This window comes from Cladophialophora yegresii, assembly GCF_000585515.1.
Source record: "Cladophialophora yegresii CBS 114405 chromosome Unknown aczIN-supercont1.4, whole genome shotgun sequence".
Taxonomy (NCBI): domain Eukaryota; kingdom Fungi; phylum Ascomycota; class Eurotiomycetes; order Chaetothyriales; family Herpotrichiellaceae; genus Cladophialophora; species Cladophialophora yegresii.
Genome location: NW_006913048.1, coordinates 841,402 through 860,241, shown reverse-complemented (window position 1 = coordinate 860,241; position 18,840 = coordinate 841,402). Strand labels below are relative to the sequence as shown.

The 18,840-nt window shown below is 53.7% G+C and overlaps 8 protein-coding genes across 8 annotated transcripts; 3 read left to right on the top strand and 5 right to left on the bottom strand.

Moving 5' to 3' along the window:
• Window positions 1-688: 688 nt before the first annotated feature.
• A1O7_05628 (uncharacterized protein) lies at window positions 689-1,801 on the top strand (the record flags this gene model as incomplete). The annotated part of the gene is made up of 1 exon (XM_007759636.1): window positions 689-1,801. One exon carries the CDS (start codon window positions 689-691, stop codon window positions 1,799-1,801), a length of 1,113 nt encoding a protein of 370 aa, XP_007757826.1.
• A 69-nt stretch (window positions 1,802-1,870) lies between these two features.
• Window positions 1,871-3,062, bottom strand: A1O7_05627 (uncharacterized protein; the record flags this gene model as incomplete). The annotated part of the gene is made up of 3 exons (XM_007759635.1): window positions 1,871-1,995; window positions 2,099-2,668; window positions 2,729-3,062. The coding sequence occupies 3 exons, from the start codon at window positions 3,060-3,062 to the stop codon at window positions 1,871-1,873; spliced, it is 1,029 nt and encodes a 342-aa protein (XP_007757825.1).
• A 929-nt stretch (window positions 3,063-3,991) lies between these two features.
• Window positions 3,992-4,729, bottom strand: A1O7_05626 (carbonate dehydratase; the record flags this gene model as incomplete). Its single annotated transcript, XM_007759634.1, has 4 exons — window positions 3,992-4,172; window positions 4,220-4,371; window positions 4,463-4,529; window positions 4,617-4,729. 4 exons carry the CDS (start codon window positions 4,727-4,729, stop codon window positions 3,992-3,994), a joined length of 513 nt encoding a protein of 170 aa, XP_007757824.1.
• A 501-nt stretch (window positions 4,730-5,230) lies between these two features.
• On the bottom strand, window positions 5,231-7,629 carry A1O7_05625 (uncharacterized protein; the record flags this gene model as incomplete). The annotated part of the gene is made up of 11 exons (XM_007759633.1): window positions 5,231-5,520; window positions 5,576-5,714; window positions 5,762-5,975; window positions 6,023-6,150; window positions 6,202-6,304; window positions 6,370-6,643; window positions 6,696-6,768; window positions 6,821-6,865; window positions 6,916-7,365; window positions 7,420-7,514; window positions 7,572-7,629. The coding sequence occupies 11 exons, from the start codon at window positions 7,627-7,629 to the stop codon at window positions 5,231-5,233; spliced, it is 1,869 nt and encodes a 622-aa protein (XP_007757823.1).
• Window positions 7,630-8,222: 593 nt separating this feature from the next.
• On the top strand, window positions 8,223-9,805 carry A1O7_05624 (uncharacterized protein; the record flags this gene model as incomplete). Its single annotated transcript, XM_007759632.1, has 2 exons — window positions 8,223-9,336; window positions 9,387-9,805. The coding sequence occupies 2 exons, from the start codon at window positions 8,223-8,225 to the stop codon at window positions 9,803-9,805; spliced, it is 1,533 nt and encodes a 510-aa protein (XP_007757822.1).
• Window positions 9,806-10,699: 894 nt separating this feature from the next.
• Window positions 10,700-12,190, top strand: A1O7_05623 (uncharacterized protein; the record flags this gene model as incomplete). The annotated part of the gene is made up of 1 exon (XM_007759631.1): window positions 10,700-12,190. The coding sequence occupies one exon, from the start codon at window positions 10,700-10,702 to the stop codon at window positions 12,188-12,190; it is 1,491 nt and encodes a 496-aa protein (XP_007757821.1).
• A 1,500-nt stretch (window positions 12,191-13,690) lies between these two features.
• A1O7_05622 (uncharacterized protein) lies at window positions 13,691-15,230 on the bottom strand (the record flags this gene model as incomplete). Its single annotated transcript, XM_007759630.1, has 2 exons — window positions 13,691-14,892; window positions 14,957-15,230. The coding sequence occupies 2 exons, from the start codon at window positions 15,228-15,230 to the stop codon at window positions 13,691-13,693; spliced, it is 1,476 nt and encodes a 491-aa protein (XP_007757820.1).
• Window positions 15,231-16,682: 1,452 nt separating this feature from the next.
• On the bottom strand, window positions 16,683-18,287 carry A1O7_05621 (succinyl-CoA ligase [GDP-forming] subunit beta, mitochondrial; the record flags this gene model as incomplete). The annotated part of the gene is made up of 6 exons (XM_007759629.1): window positions 16,683-16,817; window positions 16,872-17,211; window positions 17,259-17,804; window positions 17,864-17,963; window positions 18,018-18,183; window positions 18,237-18,287. 6 exons carry the CDS (start codon window positions 18,285-18,287, stop codon window positions 16,683-16,685), a joined length of 1,338 nt encoding a protein of 445 aa, XP_007757819.1.
• Window positions 18,288-18,840: the final 553 nt, after the last annotated feature.

The window sequence follows — 18,840 nt, the reverse complement described above, 5'->3', positions numbered from 1 at the left end:
GGGGTGACCGTGAAGAGGGCGGAACGGCTTGCCTTTCTCGGCGAGGACATGATCGAGCTCATTCACTCGTGAAAGTGCGTCAGTCGGGAAGCCGCCAGATAGTAGGTATTGGGTTGAGTAGAGTCTCTTGTGCAGTCACCGCGATTTGCTGCCAGTTCTGGGCCATCGCCGCTCGATGAACAAGTCTCGCAACGTGTCTTGCTCGAGCAGGTCAAGCGCTAGAAGAAGGTCTCTTCCTATCACAGAGCTCATGGTTCACCGGAGTCGCGTATCCGGACGATCACCAGCCGGCGGAAGTTGACACTCGTACATGTCCGTGGATCGTGGTATCGTCCAGCAATCTCGACATCCCCACGGGCACTTCGCTGCTAAGGTCATGGTCGACGTGTGTCGAAGGGAATCTATACTACAATGAAGCCGCTTATTGGACTCGGAGTAAATCACACACGGTCCTTGTACTTCGCATACAAACGCGTGAGACTCCATAGATGCGCAAGTGTTGATTTCCGCCTCTGGTGGCCTGGACCTGAAGCAGATATCGGTGACGTCAGTTGAGGCTCTGTAACGGATCAATATTTCCCCGCCACATTTGCCCCACTGAATTTGTTTCGCGCGTTTGGTGAGCCAGCAAGTGGCTTCCTCGTCCTCGTAACAGCCATATCTATCGGATCTCTCAGCGACGGCAGTCATGAATGCCATCGGGCAGGCGTCGCTCCCTGCGACGCTACAGACTTGTATTGCTCTCTGCCAGCGGTTTGCGGCCTCCTTGTCTCCAGACGCTCCGTTTGAGGTGCCTCGGACACAACCAACTGCGCCCTCTCCTCTGGTCCTTCTGCATGCTGCTGTGACGACTCTCAGAGCTCAAGTCACCAAGCTGTCGCTACTGGCCATTACAGCTCCTTTCACTGCGAGTGCGGTTACAACGTGCTTGGCGCCCCTCAATGAGTCGATTCTTACGTCCCTGGTGACGGCTGCGTTACTCGCAACACCGGAGCTATTCACGCCTTCGTTCTCCGCGGAGTGCCGCAATCTGGCTGCTGTGACCTTTCGTGATCTGAAAACACTTTTGGAACTGCTAGAGGTGCGAAGTCGTGATAGCAGCTTGACAGTATCGCTTCAGGACTCGGCCAAGAAACCGTTCACAGAAGCAACAGGCAAGATTTGGGATGATTGCGACAATTTGATTCCGTTGGCTTCAGAAGGAGTTCATGGATTTGTTACCAAGAGGGCGAAACAGTGGCTCGACTTGATGAAAGACGCGGTGGAAGAACTAGAAGAATGGGATCCGGAAGACGACGTTGTTGACGATGACTTACTAGGGGGTGCACACAGCGACGACGACGCATCCGATGATACCGGCGACAAGGACCGTGCCGCCATATCTGCAGGCGTCAAGGAACAAGCGTTGAAGGTCCTGAGCCGAATTCCACAAAGTGTTCATGTGGTGATCAAGCAACGGCTTGAGAAATTCCCAGCAGGGCAAGGTAACGCGGCGCCTTACGCAGCTCAGCTGGATACCTTGCTCATGCGGACTCGCCACATCTCAGAGCTCATCGACGAATCAGCCGAAGCAATGTACCTAGGCGACTTGGAGCTATGTCTGAAGAAGGCTGGTGAAGCCCGAGCCGTTACCATTGACATCGTCGAATCAGTGACCGACCCATTTGTACAAGCGCACGACGAGACCGCTTCACGGCTCGGAACGAAGGAGGACAAATACATTCAACGTGCGCTCGAATGGATCCGACAAGTAGATACCGGTGCTCATCCACGAGGGCCGTCTTTGAGTCAACTCGACTGAGGCCATGCCATATTTGGATACTGCAACCAATACATAGCCATGGTGAGAAACCTACGCCGCGTGGCGCGATTACACTATTTGCGACGTCTCCGGCTTCCAGCATTCCTTTTCGACTTGCAATGCTCTCCTCACCCATTCAACGGTAACCCATGTCCATACAAGAGCCCAGATGGTAGGCATACCCCAGCCAACACCTAATGTTTCTCGCGAAGACGTATCAGCAATCTGATTCCACAGCTTGAGGAACAAGGAGACAGTCGTCTTGCCCGGCATAGACTGGGTTTGAAGAAGACTCACCATAAGCTATGTCATCAGTTGTGACATAAATCACGATCATGAGAACAACCCCGATCACGATGGCCGGGATGGACCAGAACCACTGCAACTGCAACAACAGCGCTCGGAAGCGTGGGGAAGCCTGGTATCTGGCTAGAGCCGCAGTTCGAAACTTCTTTCCTCCTTTCCCATCCACGGCGCAGATGTCTTCCAACAAGCAGAATGTGAGAGGTGGACAGATTGAGTTCTTCACATGCGAACTGAGTCTGAAGTACATCAACCTCCAACTCCTTTGCGCAGCCCATCCATTGATCACAAACATTATGCCTGTCACGATCATACCAACAGGCATTGGTATTGACAGAGCTCTCACGGAAGGATGGTGAGGGATACTGAAGATGATCATGATGACCAGCATCACGGTAAAGGGAATCGTCAGCACATAGTGAGTACTGTCAAATCCCCAAAATCGTGGACTTCCAAACAATGGCCGGTATTCGTCGGTTTTGCGAACTAGGCGCCACGCTCGGATGCCGAATTCATACCCGGTAACGAAGCCAAAAAGACTGGTAATGATGGCAAAATAAATGCCTGGCAACATGTCTCAGTCTCTCCCTTAAGCTTGCCTGCTCTCTGGAAGGCGGAACTTACCAGATCTCATGGTGGTGCCATACTTCAGCCCATAGTATAGAGTCAGCGGGACGACGGTACACTCAGCGACCACCAGAAGCGTAAATATGGACACAGACATTTTGTGGTCTCGCATGTTAAACGGCAGAGCTGGTGGCTCTTCAAGACGCTCTCGTCCATCTCGATGGGTCAACGAATTGAAGTTTTCCAATGTCGAATTATTCGCTGGAGGAGGTGCTGTTATCGATGCTGCGGTGCCCGACGCCTGCTGTTCGAGGGTCTTTTCGTCGCTCGGATTGTGCGGGTCTCGAGGTCTGGGCTCATGCTGGGAGATTTCGAGACTGGGTTGCGCCATGCTCAACCAGCTGCCACGTGAGTTGTTGAGTGACACTGAATACTCCTTATCCTGCGCGACGGAACGGCAACATCGTTACAGACCAAGCAGAGAATGTGCAGTACGACCGAAGAGACAAGTGAGGTCTTTTACCACGCTCAACTCTTGGACTACGTACATCTTTTGATCATGTCTTGGACAACGCAAGTCCAAGAACTGTGTTTCTTGGTCCTGGGCGCAGCAGGCTCGGCAGCGCACTTCCTTTGTATCAGGACTCGTCATGGACGTACCGAAGATCTCGGACCAAGATCGAGGCCAGCGAATCGTAACCAGCCCTGTCATTACATAAGCGCTCAGGCCGCGTCAATGCCGCCTTGCCACCCTTGTCGAGCAGCCCCGCTGGCGGTGGGGTGGTCTGACTGATTGAGCCTTGGTAGCTCCTCGAAGCATGTGAGACCGGCCCCCCTCCGTGCGACTAGGTCTGGCTTGCGATCGCTTAGTACGGAACGGTACGGTTCGGCAACACCATATGCATCCTGCACTGGCCGGCACGGAGGTATGTCGACCATGATTATCTCCATATGCGATGGGAGAGAAAGTCCGCCCCATTTGTGTCGACTGCATCAGGCAAACTCTAATCAAACCCATAACTATTCGTCTCTGAATATGGCCGATCATATGCAGCTTCAACGAGCAGCTACAATGCTCGCCTGGTGCACCTGTTTTCTGGTGCTGGCACGAGGGATCCTCGACACGACAGGAAACCAACAGACGGAGTCAGTGGTGAAGTTGCAGCTGGTCCTTGGGTATCATTGGGAGTCAACAAAGTCACCAAACACTCGCACTATTAACCCGCCAATGCATATAGGCCATTCTCTACTCAGCTCGCACATCAGACAACATCATTATGATCTTCCGAGATCCTCTTGTGGCATGTTACCCTTGCAGCATCAGACGACTCTGCGGGTTTTGCCCGTTTCGACTTCATAGATCCAGCCACTAATGGCGACGCTGTCCGGTACCAACTTGGTATTCTTGAGACACTCCACGTCGTCTTTTACAGCATCTTCCAGCTGTGGAAACGGAAGAAAGTCCAGTCCGCGGGATTTGAGCTCCGCTGCTGCCTCGGATCTACGCCGTGTCAGTCAAGCGCTAGAACTGACTTCTGAAAGCTCTACCCGAGGTTCTTGTCAACCAAGCCATATGCATCTTCGTTCTTGAATGTCAGCATACCGCAGCCTGTGTGCTTGACCAGGACAATTTCCTGAGTGCCGACCAGCTGCTGCGAAATGATAACACTCCGCAATGCGTCCTGCGCCGACGCTCCTGCCTGTGTAGCATTAGCCGACATTTTCGTTGTCGAACGGGCGTAGCCATCTGTCTGATCTGGAGATTATTTGCTAGGCTGGAGCTCTTCTCACATTGCGGATGACATGTGCGTCTCCAAGCCTGATTCCAAAGGCTTGGGCTGGGTCAATGCGAGCGTCCCTGCCCGACAATCAGCATCGACCGACAAGGGAGATATATTGTCAGGCTGTCGCAGGAATTCCGATCCCGCTGTTCAGCGCGACTTACATGCACGTCAAGACAAGATATTTCTTTGCTGGTGGGAGAGCGAGATGCCCTTGGCTGAACGAGGACGAGTATGCTTCTGAGGCCGCTTCAACATTCTTCTGGATTGCAGACATCCTGGCTCTTGTCGCTGGTCTGTGATTGGTTACACGCAATGGATATGCTGCTGTATCAGTAACTCCCGCAGTAGTTGGCTGCCTCACCCCAGGTCCAGGATCGCGACCTTATCGGCAACAAGGATAAAAATGGCAGCAGACTTATGGGAGGGGTAAATATGCTCCCTCTCGTGGTTTATGAACCCATAATCCCAATATGGCGATTGCGTGCTTGCTCGCCATGAGGCAACGAACCAATTACGGTACCTTACCCCGGCCTTGCCGAGCTTGCTCAAAGAGTAAAGAGCATTGGTACCTGGCCGCCTACGTCCATACGAGGTACTCCAGGCGGTGCCTACGCATCCGGCTCCCCTACATCATGTTCGCGGCAATACTCCGTACTCCGCGTTTGGAATCTCTCGTGGTTTCCTGAAGCCCCTCCGAGGCACTCGACACACGTACGCACGTACACGATCTAACACGCTCCGATTGCTTGTCCGTGACTCAGCCCATTCCTAACTGCTAAGATGTCAAATCCGCTCCACTCCCCGAAAGATGCTCCTTTGGCCGAGGTCGCCACATGCCGCTTTCAAAATGCACGCGAAACGAACTAGGCTCGTTATATTTCTTGCCGTCGAACCACAATTCGCTTTCAATGTTGGCGGCGTTCAGGATGAATTTGATCCCATAGGCGACTTTGTAGTAGGATGGCGGTTTCTTCAACTGCCACCAGTGCTTCTTCACCTTGTCGAAATTCTGGACGTCAATCTTCGACAGATCAGAATTCATGACGCAGCACAGCTCAATTCCATCTGCAGTGGTTAGTCAATCCAGTGGCACCTGGAACAGAGAACGCCGCAGACGCACCGTCTTTCAAGCTTGTCGGGAGCGAGCCGGGCCTCGAATTGCAGATCACGATCCTGCTTGTGTATGGCTCTCGCGAGCCACCTTTTGCGAGGTTACGATAGAAGGGCTTTTCAATTGCCCCGCTCTCTATCAGGTCACCCTGGCACTGTAAGATGATGAGCCTGCGGCAATCAGATTGGAACGTACCTGTCGGATAAACCAGCTGACCTGGTCAACCGCATATGTCAAGCCGTCGACCGGATCGACCTTCAGCTTCGCTCCTTTATGCTGACTGGGATCATACACCTGTTCGCAAACGATCCCCAACGATTGCCGGCACTTTCGAGCTCTGAGAACGGACTTGTCGAACTTGAGCTTCTGGAGTCTGTCTATCAACAGACCCTTGACAACGGAAAGGTGTCTGTGTCCATCAGCCTTCAGTCTTCACATGCTGCAATGGTTTCTTACGGGTAATTGGTGGTCACTATCCTCAAATGGGGTGCGTAAAGGTTCGGCCGCTCATGGATGTACCGCTTCTCCAACTGTTTGAAGACGTACTCGGAACTACCCAACCCTCCCGAGAGCACCAGGTATTTCTGAGTTCCATCAGAAACACACATCAAAAACCCCTTTGGGCGGTTACTTACCACTTGGTCGTGCGGCGCGACTGACCGCATCCTGTTCAGTTGCCAGTCGATGAGCCCGTACATCTTTTCCAGCTGCGCGTCGAACATCTCTTTTACTTCGGACCTGAAGACTCTGTCAGCCGATACGCAAGCAGGCGCTGGTGGGCAGAGCATAGTGTTCTGGCTCACATTTTCAGGACTAGCCTGCCTCTTTGGACGCCACCCAGTTCCGATGACACGCGGTTGGACATGTCCGGAATGGGTATGGTGCTCACGGCGAGGTGGACAGAGTCTTCGTTTCCATACTCCTCTTTTACGATTTTGAATGCGCCTTTGCACATCTTCTTTACGACGGCTGGTATGGTGTCCGGGTCGAGACCGATGTATGGTGCGGCTTCTTCGAGGCGATCCTGTGCTAGCCTCGCGAAGGCGACGTCGATTTCGACGCTTCCGATCTCGTCTCCTGGGAACGGTTTTCAACGAAGACCGGTACGTCTCGGAAAGCATCTACTCACCTCGCACATCATCAAGCTGCTTCAAAGTCGGTCTACTCCCTGCCGCGAGTTCGGCTTTGAGAAGAGCGAGGTCCTGTTATGCGCGTCAGTGGCCGTCCATGACTACGGCTACAACAAATCCTCACTGTTGTGCCGCCCCCAGCATCGACCACGAGCATGATGTCACCGTTCTGGGCTTGTCAGTTGTTGTTGTTGTTACGACACAAGGACACGAGCGTACTGAGTATCTTTCGGTCTCGGTACCCAGCGTGCAGACGGCTGCAGCTTCTGCCTCGGTCAACCCAATCTCGACTGAGTGATTGGCACCATCGTGGCCAAAACCCGCTTCACGCGCTAATACCCTCAGATCTTCCGCAACACCAGGGCTCCAGGTAGTGGGAACGGAGAAGATAAACTGGATGGTCTCGTCTTCGAAGCTTAAGGCTGGTAGCTCTGTGCTCAAGATCTTCTTGATATGCGCATAGAGCTTCCTCAAGAAGTCTCGGTAGTACTTTTTCACGTGGCCATGGGACGGCGGAACGTCCTCTCCCCGTGAGCGGAACTTCTCAAACTCCCTTTCGTCCAGGAAAATCTTGAACCAGTCGTGGACTTCTGAGTCATCGATTTCGTCTCGCTGCGTGTCGAATCCCCAAACTATTTCCCGGCCCCAGTAGCAAAGTGAAGTTGGCACCTGAGCGAGTATCAGCGAAGACACGTCCTCATGGACCGCAAGCTTGACACTCACCTTGTCGGCCTTGGCGGCGCCACGCCCCGGCCATTTTTGGATTGTACGCGGCTCTACCATCTCAATCGCTGGAGACTGGATGATGTATGCGACACCTGGGTAAAAACAGAATAAGCGAGAACTCTAGCTCGACATCGGTCTCGCAGCCTTACCCGTGCAGGTCATTCCAACATCAATCCCTACCAAAAGCGGCGCTCGAGCGTGCGCCATTGTGTCCAGGCTTTAGACAGGGCGGTTAAGACAGCATGTGCTACGCTTTCAGCTACAGCTCTGTGTTGAAGGAAAGTCCACAGCGCACTGCTACGAGTTTATTGTCTCTCGAGGCGTGCGGACCGGCTCCCGCATTAAAAGACTGCCCTCTATTGGACCCTTGGCTGCAGAGCACATGTGGGGGCTCAAGACTCACCCCCTGGCGGCCTTCGGTCGTTGAATGCGGCTGGGCATTTGGATGCTGCCTTTCAGCCGCATCCCAACCTCCACCCGGCGTCGCGTGCAACTTGTGGTTGGTTGAGAACAAACAGGAGCCACCAGAAGCCAGCACAAAGCCACCCAGTCGCGCAGGCTCGACGACTCGTATCTACACCAAAAGCGGCGTGTTCAGATACCAGGCCGTTCAGCAAGGACACTGGCGATCGAACGAGCCAGACGGACACCCAAGTCCTTCCCATAAAGGCTTGCTGGCTGTCGACTTTTCAGCCCGCTTCTGAGGTCGCCTCCTACCTTTGACTCCTTTCCAACCTGGATCTGGAACTCACAATCTATGTGACCCGGAATCAAAACATCTATCAGACACACTATAAACGATGAGGAACGCCATTGCTGCCGTTCTCTCTGCACGGAGCCCCTTGCCACAGATTTACACGCCTGCCAACACTTCGTCCACAGCTACTTCTACGGAGGCAACAACGACACTTCCCGAGGCGATTACATCGGTCAGCATTGGAGTTAATACTCTCTACGGGGAGAACGGCTCACCAGTCTCTACCGCTTCTGCATTGACCGCAGTCACCTATACCCCAGCAGTTGTCATCCTGACAGAGTCTGAACCTTCCCTCGCGACAACGACTCGTGTCAGTGTGCCCCTCTCTGGGGCAGATGCTGGTCCCAATAACACCAGTTATACCCTGGTTGAAATCACCTATACTCCAGTGTATAGTGTTTTAGTCGCACCTACTTCAGAATCTTCAGTCGCGTCTACCTCAGAATCAACCTCCACCACCAGCACGCCAACATCTTCTGATGCGGCAGCTAGTAACAGCAGTGCGCCAACGTCAAGTACCAGCTCGCAGGTCATCGTTCACGATTCAGGCCGTGGTTTGTCTGACGGAGCTGTCGCGGGTGTAGCTATTGGCTGTGCAATTGCCGGCGCCCTCATTGCACTCGGTGTGCTCTTCCTCCTGATGGGAGACCGGCTCAGGAAGAGGCATTACCCTGGTGCCGCCTCGTCGCCGGCACATTCCCGCCATGCAAGCTCTAAGAAGCCTGGTTATCTGAATAGTACACTGCGCCATCCCAAGGGTGGAGCTGTCGAGCGATCTGTCGAAGAAGTCACGGCAGAAGCCGTGCTGGAGCAACCCAAGGACGATGCCACTATCAAACAAACCGTTGCGGCCCTGTTCAAGGCCATAGAAGACCACGCAGACAACTATTATGTCGATACGGCTGCGAGGAGTGACCGCCAAAAAGAGCCCGCCACTCAGTCCACCCATCCACCCAGTGGCATCACGGCTCAGAGCAACGTGGACTTTGAAGCCCTGCTGGCTGACCGATTCTCTCGGTCCTCAGCCATTACCGGGCTCATTACAGCACAGATCTTGGACGCGATTGACTTCTTTGGTGTGACCGAGAGATCTTTGTTGCCAGAAATTATAACGAAGTTTCTGAGATCTTCCGCAGATAAATTCAAAGATGACCAAAGTGCGTCTATGTCTATGCTGTTGATATTCTGGGTACTAACAGCCTTACAGGAAGCCGGTTGATTCTCTCGAGATGGAGGACCAGCACTGCAGCCCTTGTCGGCTCCGTGGACTCGCCCGAGCGAAGAGCACATTCGCAGACTGCCATCGACGCCCTGATCACTGACGTGGACTCCATTGTGGGAACCTACATCCGACCAGAAACGGATAAAGACAGGCACCAGCACCTGGTCAAGCTCTGTAAGCGAGGTCAGGAGCTGGGCCTGTTGTTGCTATCGCAGCCCACAGAGTGGAGATTTTACTGGAGCGACGCCGCCAACGCACGGAGAGCAGCGTCCCAGACGCAACGGGGCGAAAAGGGCAGGATGCATGTGTTCGTGATCCAGCCCCAGCTTCGAAGAGTCACGGACCATGTCGCCCGCAAACTAGACCGACCACTCATCGTCCTTGAGTGTCAGCTTCTGCAGTAGTGTGAGTGCGAGATTTGTCACGACGTACATGGGCTAACGATAATTGGTGGTCCGGCGCGATACACATCTCTCCAAAGGTTGCTGCATGGTCTGCTCCGTTTCAGGAGGGACCCGAAATCACGGAAGTACGGAGTAGCAAGGGTGTATGTGTTGGTGGCGAGCCCAAGCTCACATCTGGTTAGATCAGCCTGATTGATGCCAACATATTGCCGGCTTCTTTGCCCAAGCTGCTGGGTTCATAAAGTTGTGCTCGCTCTCACTGAGGATGTGTTGCTACAACGCGTCTGGGATCGGTTAAGATCACTTTGAAGCCAACCGTGTCTCATATCTACGTGCACGATAGGCTAGCTGAGCGGTGGTGGCTTCACTTGTGGGGTGAGGCTGAGGAACAAGGCGCATATGCAGCGGGATTCGTGCTTCCCAATCCCGATCCTAGCGCTGGTTCCTCGTATATTCCCTGCAGGCGAGCTCACATTGCTCTGTCCGTACTCCGTCCACATCTCATATCTCCCGGGAATAGATGAGGTTTATTCTCCTTGCCGCTTTTTCAGCCTGACTGCCGACACATTCCTCAGTTGCCATGTGCCGCTTCGACCATGGCAAGACGGCCGAGAACCCACACCATCTGAGTGCTAATGCCTGCTCATCTGCACAAGAAATGGAACAAGGATGAAGCCGCATCGTCATACGGGATTTCTGGCCCTCGTTTGCCAAAACTGGCTCTGAGCCCGTGATCGCCGGTGACCTGGTCTCAGCGGCAGCTCAATGAAGCTGCCCTCCCTCGGACGATCAGCTTCCATCCAAGTCTGCTCAGCCTGAACGACATTTGAGCTCCTTACGAGCCTGCGACCAGCGAAGCATCTATCTGCGCCTCAAAAACGCGACTTGAGCAGCATGCCCGAGCCAGTCGTGATCGCGACTTCCATCTTCTCGGGGTTCAACTCGTTCGTCAAAGCGATCAGTCTCGCAGCGCACTACAAAGAGGTACCGAACGAAGTCAGGCAATTGCATACTAATATCGAAAGAGCCGAGAGTTCCATCAATATTGCCAGACGGCTCCTTCGCTCAAAGGCACATTACCTGGATCCTCGACTAATCCGGGAAACGGAGGAGAGTATCGAAAAGACTAACAATACTCTCCTCCTGGTTCGTGACTCGATCGAAGCATGTCGAAAGGACCTCGAAATCCGTCAGACAGTGACACCCAAGAATCGAGTCATCTGGCTGCTATGGAAGAATGAGGAGTTCTTATCACAACTTCAAACATTGGGGAATTGCCTAGGCGCGCTGGACCGAGACATTGGAAGATTGGAGATGGCTCACCCGCCCATCGTCTTCGTGAATGGCAATCTGTGGCCGCCAGCGTACGCTGATAATGATTGCAAAGCAACTACCTTCGGAGTCGAGGCGGACGGCAAGGAGGAAAAGAAGCCGCCCTTTCCACGCAGCCCAACCAAGAGGATACGCTCAACCTCACGCAGCAACAATAGCAGCCAAGTTAACCTCCCTCTAGGCAAGCGGACTCATAAGAGACACGGTTCATCACGAAATCTATCACCTCAATTTGCAGACGGCGACGAGGGATACGAGTCCGACGAGCTTTCGTTACCTCCGCGTACCGCAGATGACCAAACCTCCCGAGACGCAACGGAAGACCTCACTCTGTTCGCCAACACCACCATAGGTATCGGCATCAACAACGACACCCCTGGCGTGGGCCTCGGTCTGTCCATATCGGAGGGCCAACTGAGTGTACGGCAGATCGACTTTCTACAACAAGCTGGCCCGGCGATCGCGGCCGCTGCCGCCACCCCCAGGTCGAGGCTCGGTATCTCCGAACTGCCGGGACCATCGTCAGAACTACAGGGCGAACAGCCGGAATCAGACCTGGTTGTAACACAGACACAGATACCAACATGGATACCAATGCAGACACCGATATCAATACCGACACCGACACAGACACATACTCCGATATCTATACCAACACGGACGATCACACCGACATCGATACGAACCCCAAATCCGTACACCTTCGCCTCCAAGAATCCGTGGCGCAGGCTCGCAGTCCAACAATCCACCTCCACCTCCACATTAAACAGTTCTATTGCCACGTGGCCCCGCTCAGACCCGCCCAACGCAGCCGACCCCGATCTCGACGCCGCGAGTGTGGTTTCGACGAGCACGAGCACGACGGCGGTGGAGGACGCGGACGAATCAGACGTCACCAGGGACTTGGACTTGGACTTGAACTTGCTCGGTCTTAGCGTCACGGCGCCGGCTGTCCCGACTAGAGGTGGAGCCTCAGGCGACGCGGTATTGCTTCCAGGACCGGGATTGGAGGTGAAGAAGGTGAAGTGGCGCCGGAAATCGGGGTTCATCTGATCTGAGATGAGTCGAGATGAGCCAAGATCAGTTGAGCTGACTGGCGTTCGGAAAATATGCTATACTTGCATGTGTAGGCAGGGCAGGCAGATATATGATGTGTCTGTTGTGGAAACTCAACAGGAATACGTCTCCCTCGACATATATACTATGTCTTCCGTCCAGAGCATTACAATGCACAGAACCGTATGTACTGCGTACGTGTTGTATACAAGGTACCTACCTACTCTTTGCTTTCGCCATGCCTGTCGGTTTCCCAGCCAATATGTCAAAGTACATTAAATACAAGTACTTACTCTGTACAGAGGACTGCGTGCGTTGTACTGTCCCGTCCTGCACAGAGCCGTACGTACGTTGTTGTCTACTTCTTGTCTACTCCTGCTTCGCCACTCATGCCAGTCTGGTCCTAGCCAATTCTGTACTAGATGTACATCGTTCACTATGCCGAGGACGCGTCGTACATAGCATGCACGAATACCCTGCAGTACCTCCTTCTCCATGAGCCTCGCCGCTTCGCTTCCTGGTCGCCTCGCTGCCACGGTTTGCCCCACATACCTAGACTCGTACACTCCTAGGATTCCCTCTTCTGTGCCGTGTTCCCGAGCGAGCTATCTCTCCATTGGCTCAAGCTCAACCAGCACGGGCGAAAACCAACTCCAAATCCAACTTGTACAGGAATTTCCAGCCACCAAGGGGTTGTGATGTTGCCTGATGCATCATGCGCATTCGAGGCCACGCATGAGATGTACACTTTGTTCCAGATCCACGACTCACGAGTGGAAAACCCGTATGGCGGCGTATTCTCGTCGCGTAGACCTCGTAAGATCCTCCAGTAGCCGGTTCGGCGGTGCCAACATTGACGAGGGTGTCTTCGGCTAGTAGAGAACCTGGTTGATCGTGGCTTGTTTCTTGTGCAGTCGAAAGAAAATTGGGCGACCATGGAAATCTATGGAGTTCAGAAAGGTCCTATACTGTACACGATACCCAAGATGCGTAGAGAAGGTCAATTTGAGCATGCACGTCCCAGAGAGGTCCTTTCCACTGTTCGATAATGGCCAGTATCGTGAATGGCGAGCCTGCCGTGCAAGGGAACAGGGCATATGAGGCACGCTGCTGATGATCTGAATGACAAGCGGATCGACCGTCGTCGGTCCTTCGCATGCACACCAGACCCGTACCATGCTGAAGATGGAGGCCTTCTTCTTCAAGAGTTGGAGACTCGTCTGTGTGTTCTTTGGGGCGGGTTTTGAAACCCAGGGACCCGAGACACGGATGGTGATTTGGGCCTCATCTTGGATTCCTTGAGTTGGCGGCTTGTTCCTCAGCTTGGATTCGTGATCGCAGGTTCCTCATCTTGGATTCCTGGTTTCGGTGGCATGGCGAGCATGATCTTCTCCCTCTCCTAGGCGCAATCTAGGACTCATAGCGCGTGACACCCACAATCACGGGAACCACACGATCCACGTTGTAGCATCGGCAGAAGTGCACGTCGTAGCATCGTCAAACATTCCGCGTGGCAGCATCCCCTACTGACGATCTCTGACCCTCATCACCGCTTCTCCTACCCCGACGGGGCGACTTGCCGTCCGCCATGGCGTGCGCGTCCTGCTTGTTTCGCACCGCAGAACCGCCACTCGAATCGTCAGGCCTTGCCTTGAACCCGCCCTCGCTCTTGTCCTCGCCCTTTTCCGGCCAAAGGATCTGTTTGTTGATAATCGCCCGGATCATACAAGCGACCACGAGAAACCAAACCAAAATGAGAATCACCGTCATGACGCAGCCGACGATGCGAATCGCGCCCACGTCGAAGGCTTCGGCAATGGCAAATGTCGCGGTCGTGAGTGCCGTCTGGGGGAAAATGAAGCTGAACCACGTCATGGCAAAGGGCATGTGGTGGTTTCCTCGCAGACACGCCATGTTAGAGAGTAGACTGACGAAGAAGAACCACCACGCGATGCCCCACAGCCAGAGACACGTCCAGTTGGCGACAAGGCGAAGAATCTGAGCGGCGAGCACGCCGGGCACGTCCATGAACGTGGCGTTAGGCGAAGAGGCAATCACTCGGGGCAGGTCTTTGGCCATGCCGATTATGCCGCTGACCGTGAAAGCCGAGGGGCCGACCGAGACGAACATACCCGGCCGGAGGGGCTCGGCGGGCAGTTTCTGCGTCATGAGCCGGTACACAAAGGCCGAGTAGATGCTAAGGGAGACGAGGAATCCGATGCCCTGGATGGTGACGCCGCCGACAAGGATCCGGATGGCTTGGTTGGAGTCGAGTGCTTTTGTGCAGAGGTAGGCGGCGTGCGGGCCGATGATGAGCAATGGGTAAGCCGGAAAGATCCAGATCGGAGTCATCCTTGCGATGGTGAAGGTCGTGGTGGACCACAGGACGAGGTAGATGGTGATGCTGAGGGTCATGGCCAAGCCGCAGTCGAACCAATAGAGGATCACGACGACGCGGTTCAGCCATGGCCCCACGCTCCCGGACCCGTATTGCACGATGTTGATGAGGATGGTGCCGAACGAGACGGCAAAGGCTGGAACAAAGAGAGATTCGGTCGGGTGGGTGAAGCTCGAGCGGAATGTCCATGGGTAGAAAGTGAAGCGCGTGATGATCATGGCCCAGATAATAATGTAGAGCACGATGTTGAGGAGCATCACGATGACGCCGAGAGTGTGGAGACCAGTAAAGCGGTAGGGAACTATGGTAGTAGCATCAGTTAGCATGTCGCTTGAGGGTCACTACCTCCGCAAGGCAGAACGTACCAGTATGCAGTACATTGGCGATGCCGCCCGTCGCCATAGTAAGCGTGAACCAAGCCCACGTCACATGCTTCATCCGCTGCTTCCAGGTGAGGTTCTTGGGCTTCTCTTCGCCGGGGTCTTCATCCTTGTCGCGGTTCCTGTCGTCGTCGTTTGTTCCTGACACACTCGCATCCGCGTTTTGCGGGAAAGGATAATCCGTCCCATCCTGCTGGCTAGCACGACGACCCTGGTCGTCCACAAAAGGCGTGCGCCAGCCATCTTGACGAGGCAACATGTTCGCTCTATCCTCCTGACCTCCCTTGCTGTTGCTGCTGTAATAGGCCTGGCTGGCAGGTCGGGCTCGCGGCGCAAAAGACCCGTGGTACGAAACTGAAGCGACCATGGGCAGGGACGTTAAATGCTGCGACTCATCTGGCATCCTGCGCCTTGCCTCCACCTCTGCTAGCACAAAACCGCTGTTGACTGGCCCGCCAATTGACCTTCAGCATAGAGGCACATCGAGGATTAGTATTCTGCAGTCATGTCCAAACTAGCTCTGCTATGGTGTTCGGTCGTCCCTCTCGACGTTCATGATGAAGATACAAACCTTGATGGACCGCCCTTAGTGGCCTGTACATGCAAAACCTTTCAAACCAAGACAATTACAAGAAGAGATCCACGAGGAATTTTCCGGAGCCTTGAGGCTTATGATCTGTCAACACCAGCAGGATGAGAGGGGATCGTGATTCGAGATCCCGACGGGGGACGAAACTTCCATTGCCGAATACCCGTCCTCGTAGGAGTTGGCGGCGATCGTCGTCTACTGTCGGAGGCTGCTGGGTCAGCAGGTCGGGCATTAGCGAAGTTTCTACTGGTGAGCTAGTGGTGGGGATTATGGGATTGGCTTTGACATACAGCCGAGGATAGTGGTAAAATATTTTATTGAAGTTATTTTGTACGCACCACAATTTAGCTCAAAATGCTGTCAGAGTTCAACACAAACTCCACGGTAGTTTCACGGGGGCAAATGGTCTAGGGGTATGATTTTCCCTTCGCATTGCACTGCAAAATGAGACTGGGAAAGGTCCGGGGTTCAAATGTAAGACTCCTGTAATCTGTCCCAGATAGAGGTTCAGAGACTGACATCAAGTAAAGCCCCGTTTGTCCAGAACTTGTACAATGTACAACCACTTCACTTTTTGGCCCATGTACGCGTGCACGGTGATTCTTTTTTATGTCGGAATGTTCCGTCTGCTCGACCAGAGACACAGATCGGACGACCACTGGGAAATGGCGGCACCAAACGACAACGTGAACGTGAACAACAAGGGGCAACCACTTGAGCACAGAACGAGTGGAAAGAACGGACCGTTCCGTTGTGGAGAAGGACAAATGAGTTATGGTGCAATACGATTGGAAAAGGGCCTTCGGGGGGCGGAATACCGTGAAGAAATTCGATTGTAATCAAAGTCCTCTATTTAGTATCTTCCTACGTCCGGCACCGCACAGCGGGAAACCACGGGGCTCGCGCAAAAGCTACCAGCAGTAAGCATGCGCCTAATAACACAGCAGGGTCGAAGTTGCTTGGAGGAGTATGTTGTAACACTTGTTGTTCATAAGCGCAGAGGGAGTATGTTGTAACACTTGTTGTTCATATGAGCAGAAGGAGTATGATACCGACACTTCTGCTACGGAGGAGAAGACCCTGATAGCTATCAACCACGAACCAAAGCCAACTCATGGGGACTCAGATACCAAGAGAAAACTCAACTCCAACGTCGATTTCACGCGCCATCTTCACGATCTTTGAGAAGTCGACTACTTTCTCGGCTGCCTCTTGCAGGTCTGTAATGGAGAAGATCTTCAGGCCCGAGTTGTTGACCTGTGCCGTGTGTTAGCTGTACGGTTGCGATATCAGATCACTCAAAGTGCTTACCAATTCAGCTGCCTTCTCCATGTTCGTGCCCTGCAGTCGGCATACAATGGGCAACCTCAAATCCATTTGTTGTACAACGTTAATCAAGCCCTGAGCAATCGCATCGCAACGGACGATGCCTCCGAAGATGTTGACAAAGATGGCCGTAACTTTGGAATCGCTAGTGATCAGGTCGAAAGCAGACTTGATGGCTTCAGGCGTAGCACCACCACCTACATCCAAAAAGTTTGCGGGTGAACCACCGTTGAGCTTGATGATATCCATGGTTGCCATAGCCAAGCCGGCGCCATTGACGAGACAACCAATGTCACCGTCGAGTTTGATGAAGTTCAAGCCGTGCCTGTGAACAATTAGCAAGGATTCTCGAGGAGCCTACTGGTGTCATACTCCGCAGCCTTGACCTCGTCAGCATCTTCCTGCGTGGTATCTCTCCAGCTGAAAACCTCCTTCTGTCTAAACTCGGCATTGTCATCGAAGCCCAGTTTGGCATCCATGGCCAATACCTGATGGTCGCTCGTCTCGCTGAGCGGATTGATCTCTATCTGGGTAGCATCCTTTTCCATGAAGACTTTGTACAGTTTCTGGATTGTGTTTTTCGCATCTTCAATGCACTGCTCGCTGAACCCAAGCTCGGTGGCAATGTTTCTGGCGATGTCGTCCGTCACGCCTTCGTTGAGGTCGATAGGTGTGGTGATGATGGCGTCAGGTGTTTCCTTAGCCACGGTCTCAATATCCATACCGCCCTGCGAGGATGCCACAATGACGGGCGCCTGGGTCGCGCGGTCCATGAGGATGGCGAGGTAGAATTCTCGGCGGGCAAATTTGCGTTCGCAGATGTAGACAGAGTTGCAGATGCGGCCTCGGGCGCCCGTCTGCTTCGTGATGAGCTTGTGACCGATCATCTGTCCGGCGAACATCTTTGCTTCTGTAGGTCTGGGTTCAGGGTCAACAGGCATTCAATCCTTCCTCAAACAGAAGGCTGGTGTGCATACGAGTAGATGACCCTCACGCCGCCCTTCAAGCCATTGTCAAATGTGCCTTTGCCTCGGCCACCTGCAAGGACTTGGGCCTTGATCACCATGTCATCTCCGCCTGAACGACAATGTCAGCCATGCCTCTCATCAGCTCGCCATCGACTTGACCAACCGATGCTCTTCGCTATAGCCTCAGCCTCCTCTGGCGTCTTTGCAACTTCTCCATTGGGCACCCCGATGCCGTAGGATTTCAGCAGGTTTGCTGAGAGGTATTCGTGGATGCTAAGATTCCTCCGCTGTTGTTGTTGTTGTTGGATCGAGCTCCGCACTGGTGTATCCTGTCGGCGTTGTCAACCAGGCTTCCAGATCAAGGTGAGACGGTGACACTTACTCTGAAGGCCTTGAAAGCCGGACCTAGACCACGACGACCCAGCCTATACATTTTGCCCACAGGATCAGGAGAGAATGACTTGCGGACTGGTGTAAGGGACGCTTGAACCAGCTGCAGTTATCGCAGCTTCCACGTCCGCGGTCTTGGTACCGGGAGCTACGGGCGCAAATGCAGAGGAGTACAGTAACCAGCAAGCACAGCCACAGGCAAGCCACACCAGGCTGAGGCAACCACAGCCGATATGCCTTGGCAGCGAGACTCGACTCTCTTCTTTCCATTTTCGCTATGGTATTACATTTGTTATCCCTATGCGTCTTTGCCGATATGCAAGGTCCCTCTCTGCGTCCGATTGATCAGGCTGTTTGTACGGGAATGGCCACTCATTCTGAGATGTGGAAGCCGCTTGAGGACTCACAGCGGACAGAAGGAGAAGCGACCCAGTGTCGATATAATTACCGCTCTACTGTATTTCACGCGATCGTCCGGTGAACTGCTTGCCTTCGCGTTCTTGAGGGCACATCGAAGCGCTATGCTCATATTCCAGCCACCACCGCTGGTTGTCGACGTGGGAGGCGGAGGTTGTTACTCAAGAACCTACGTGCTT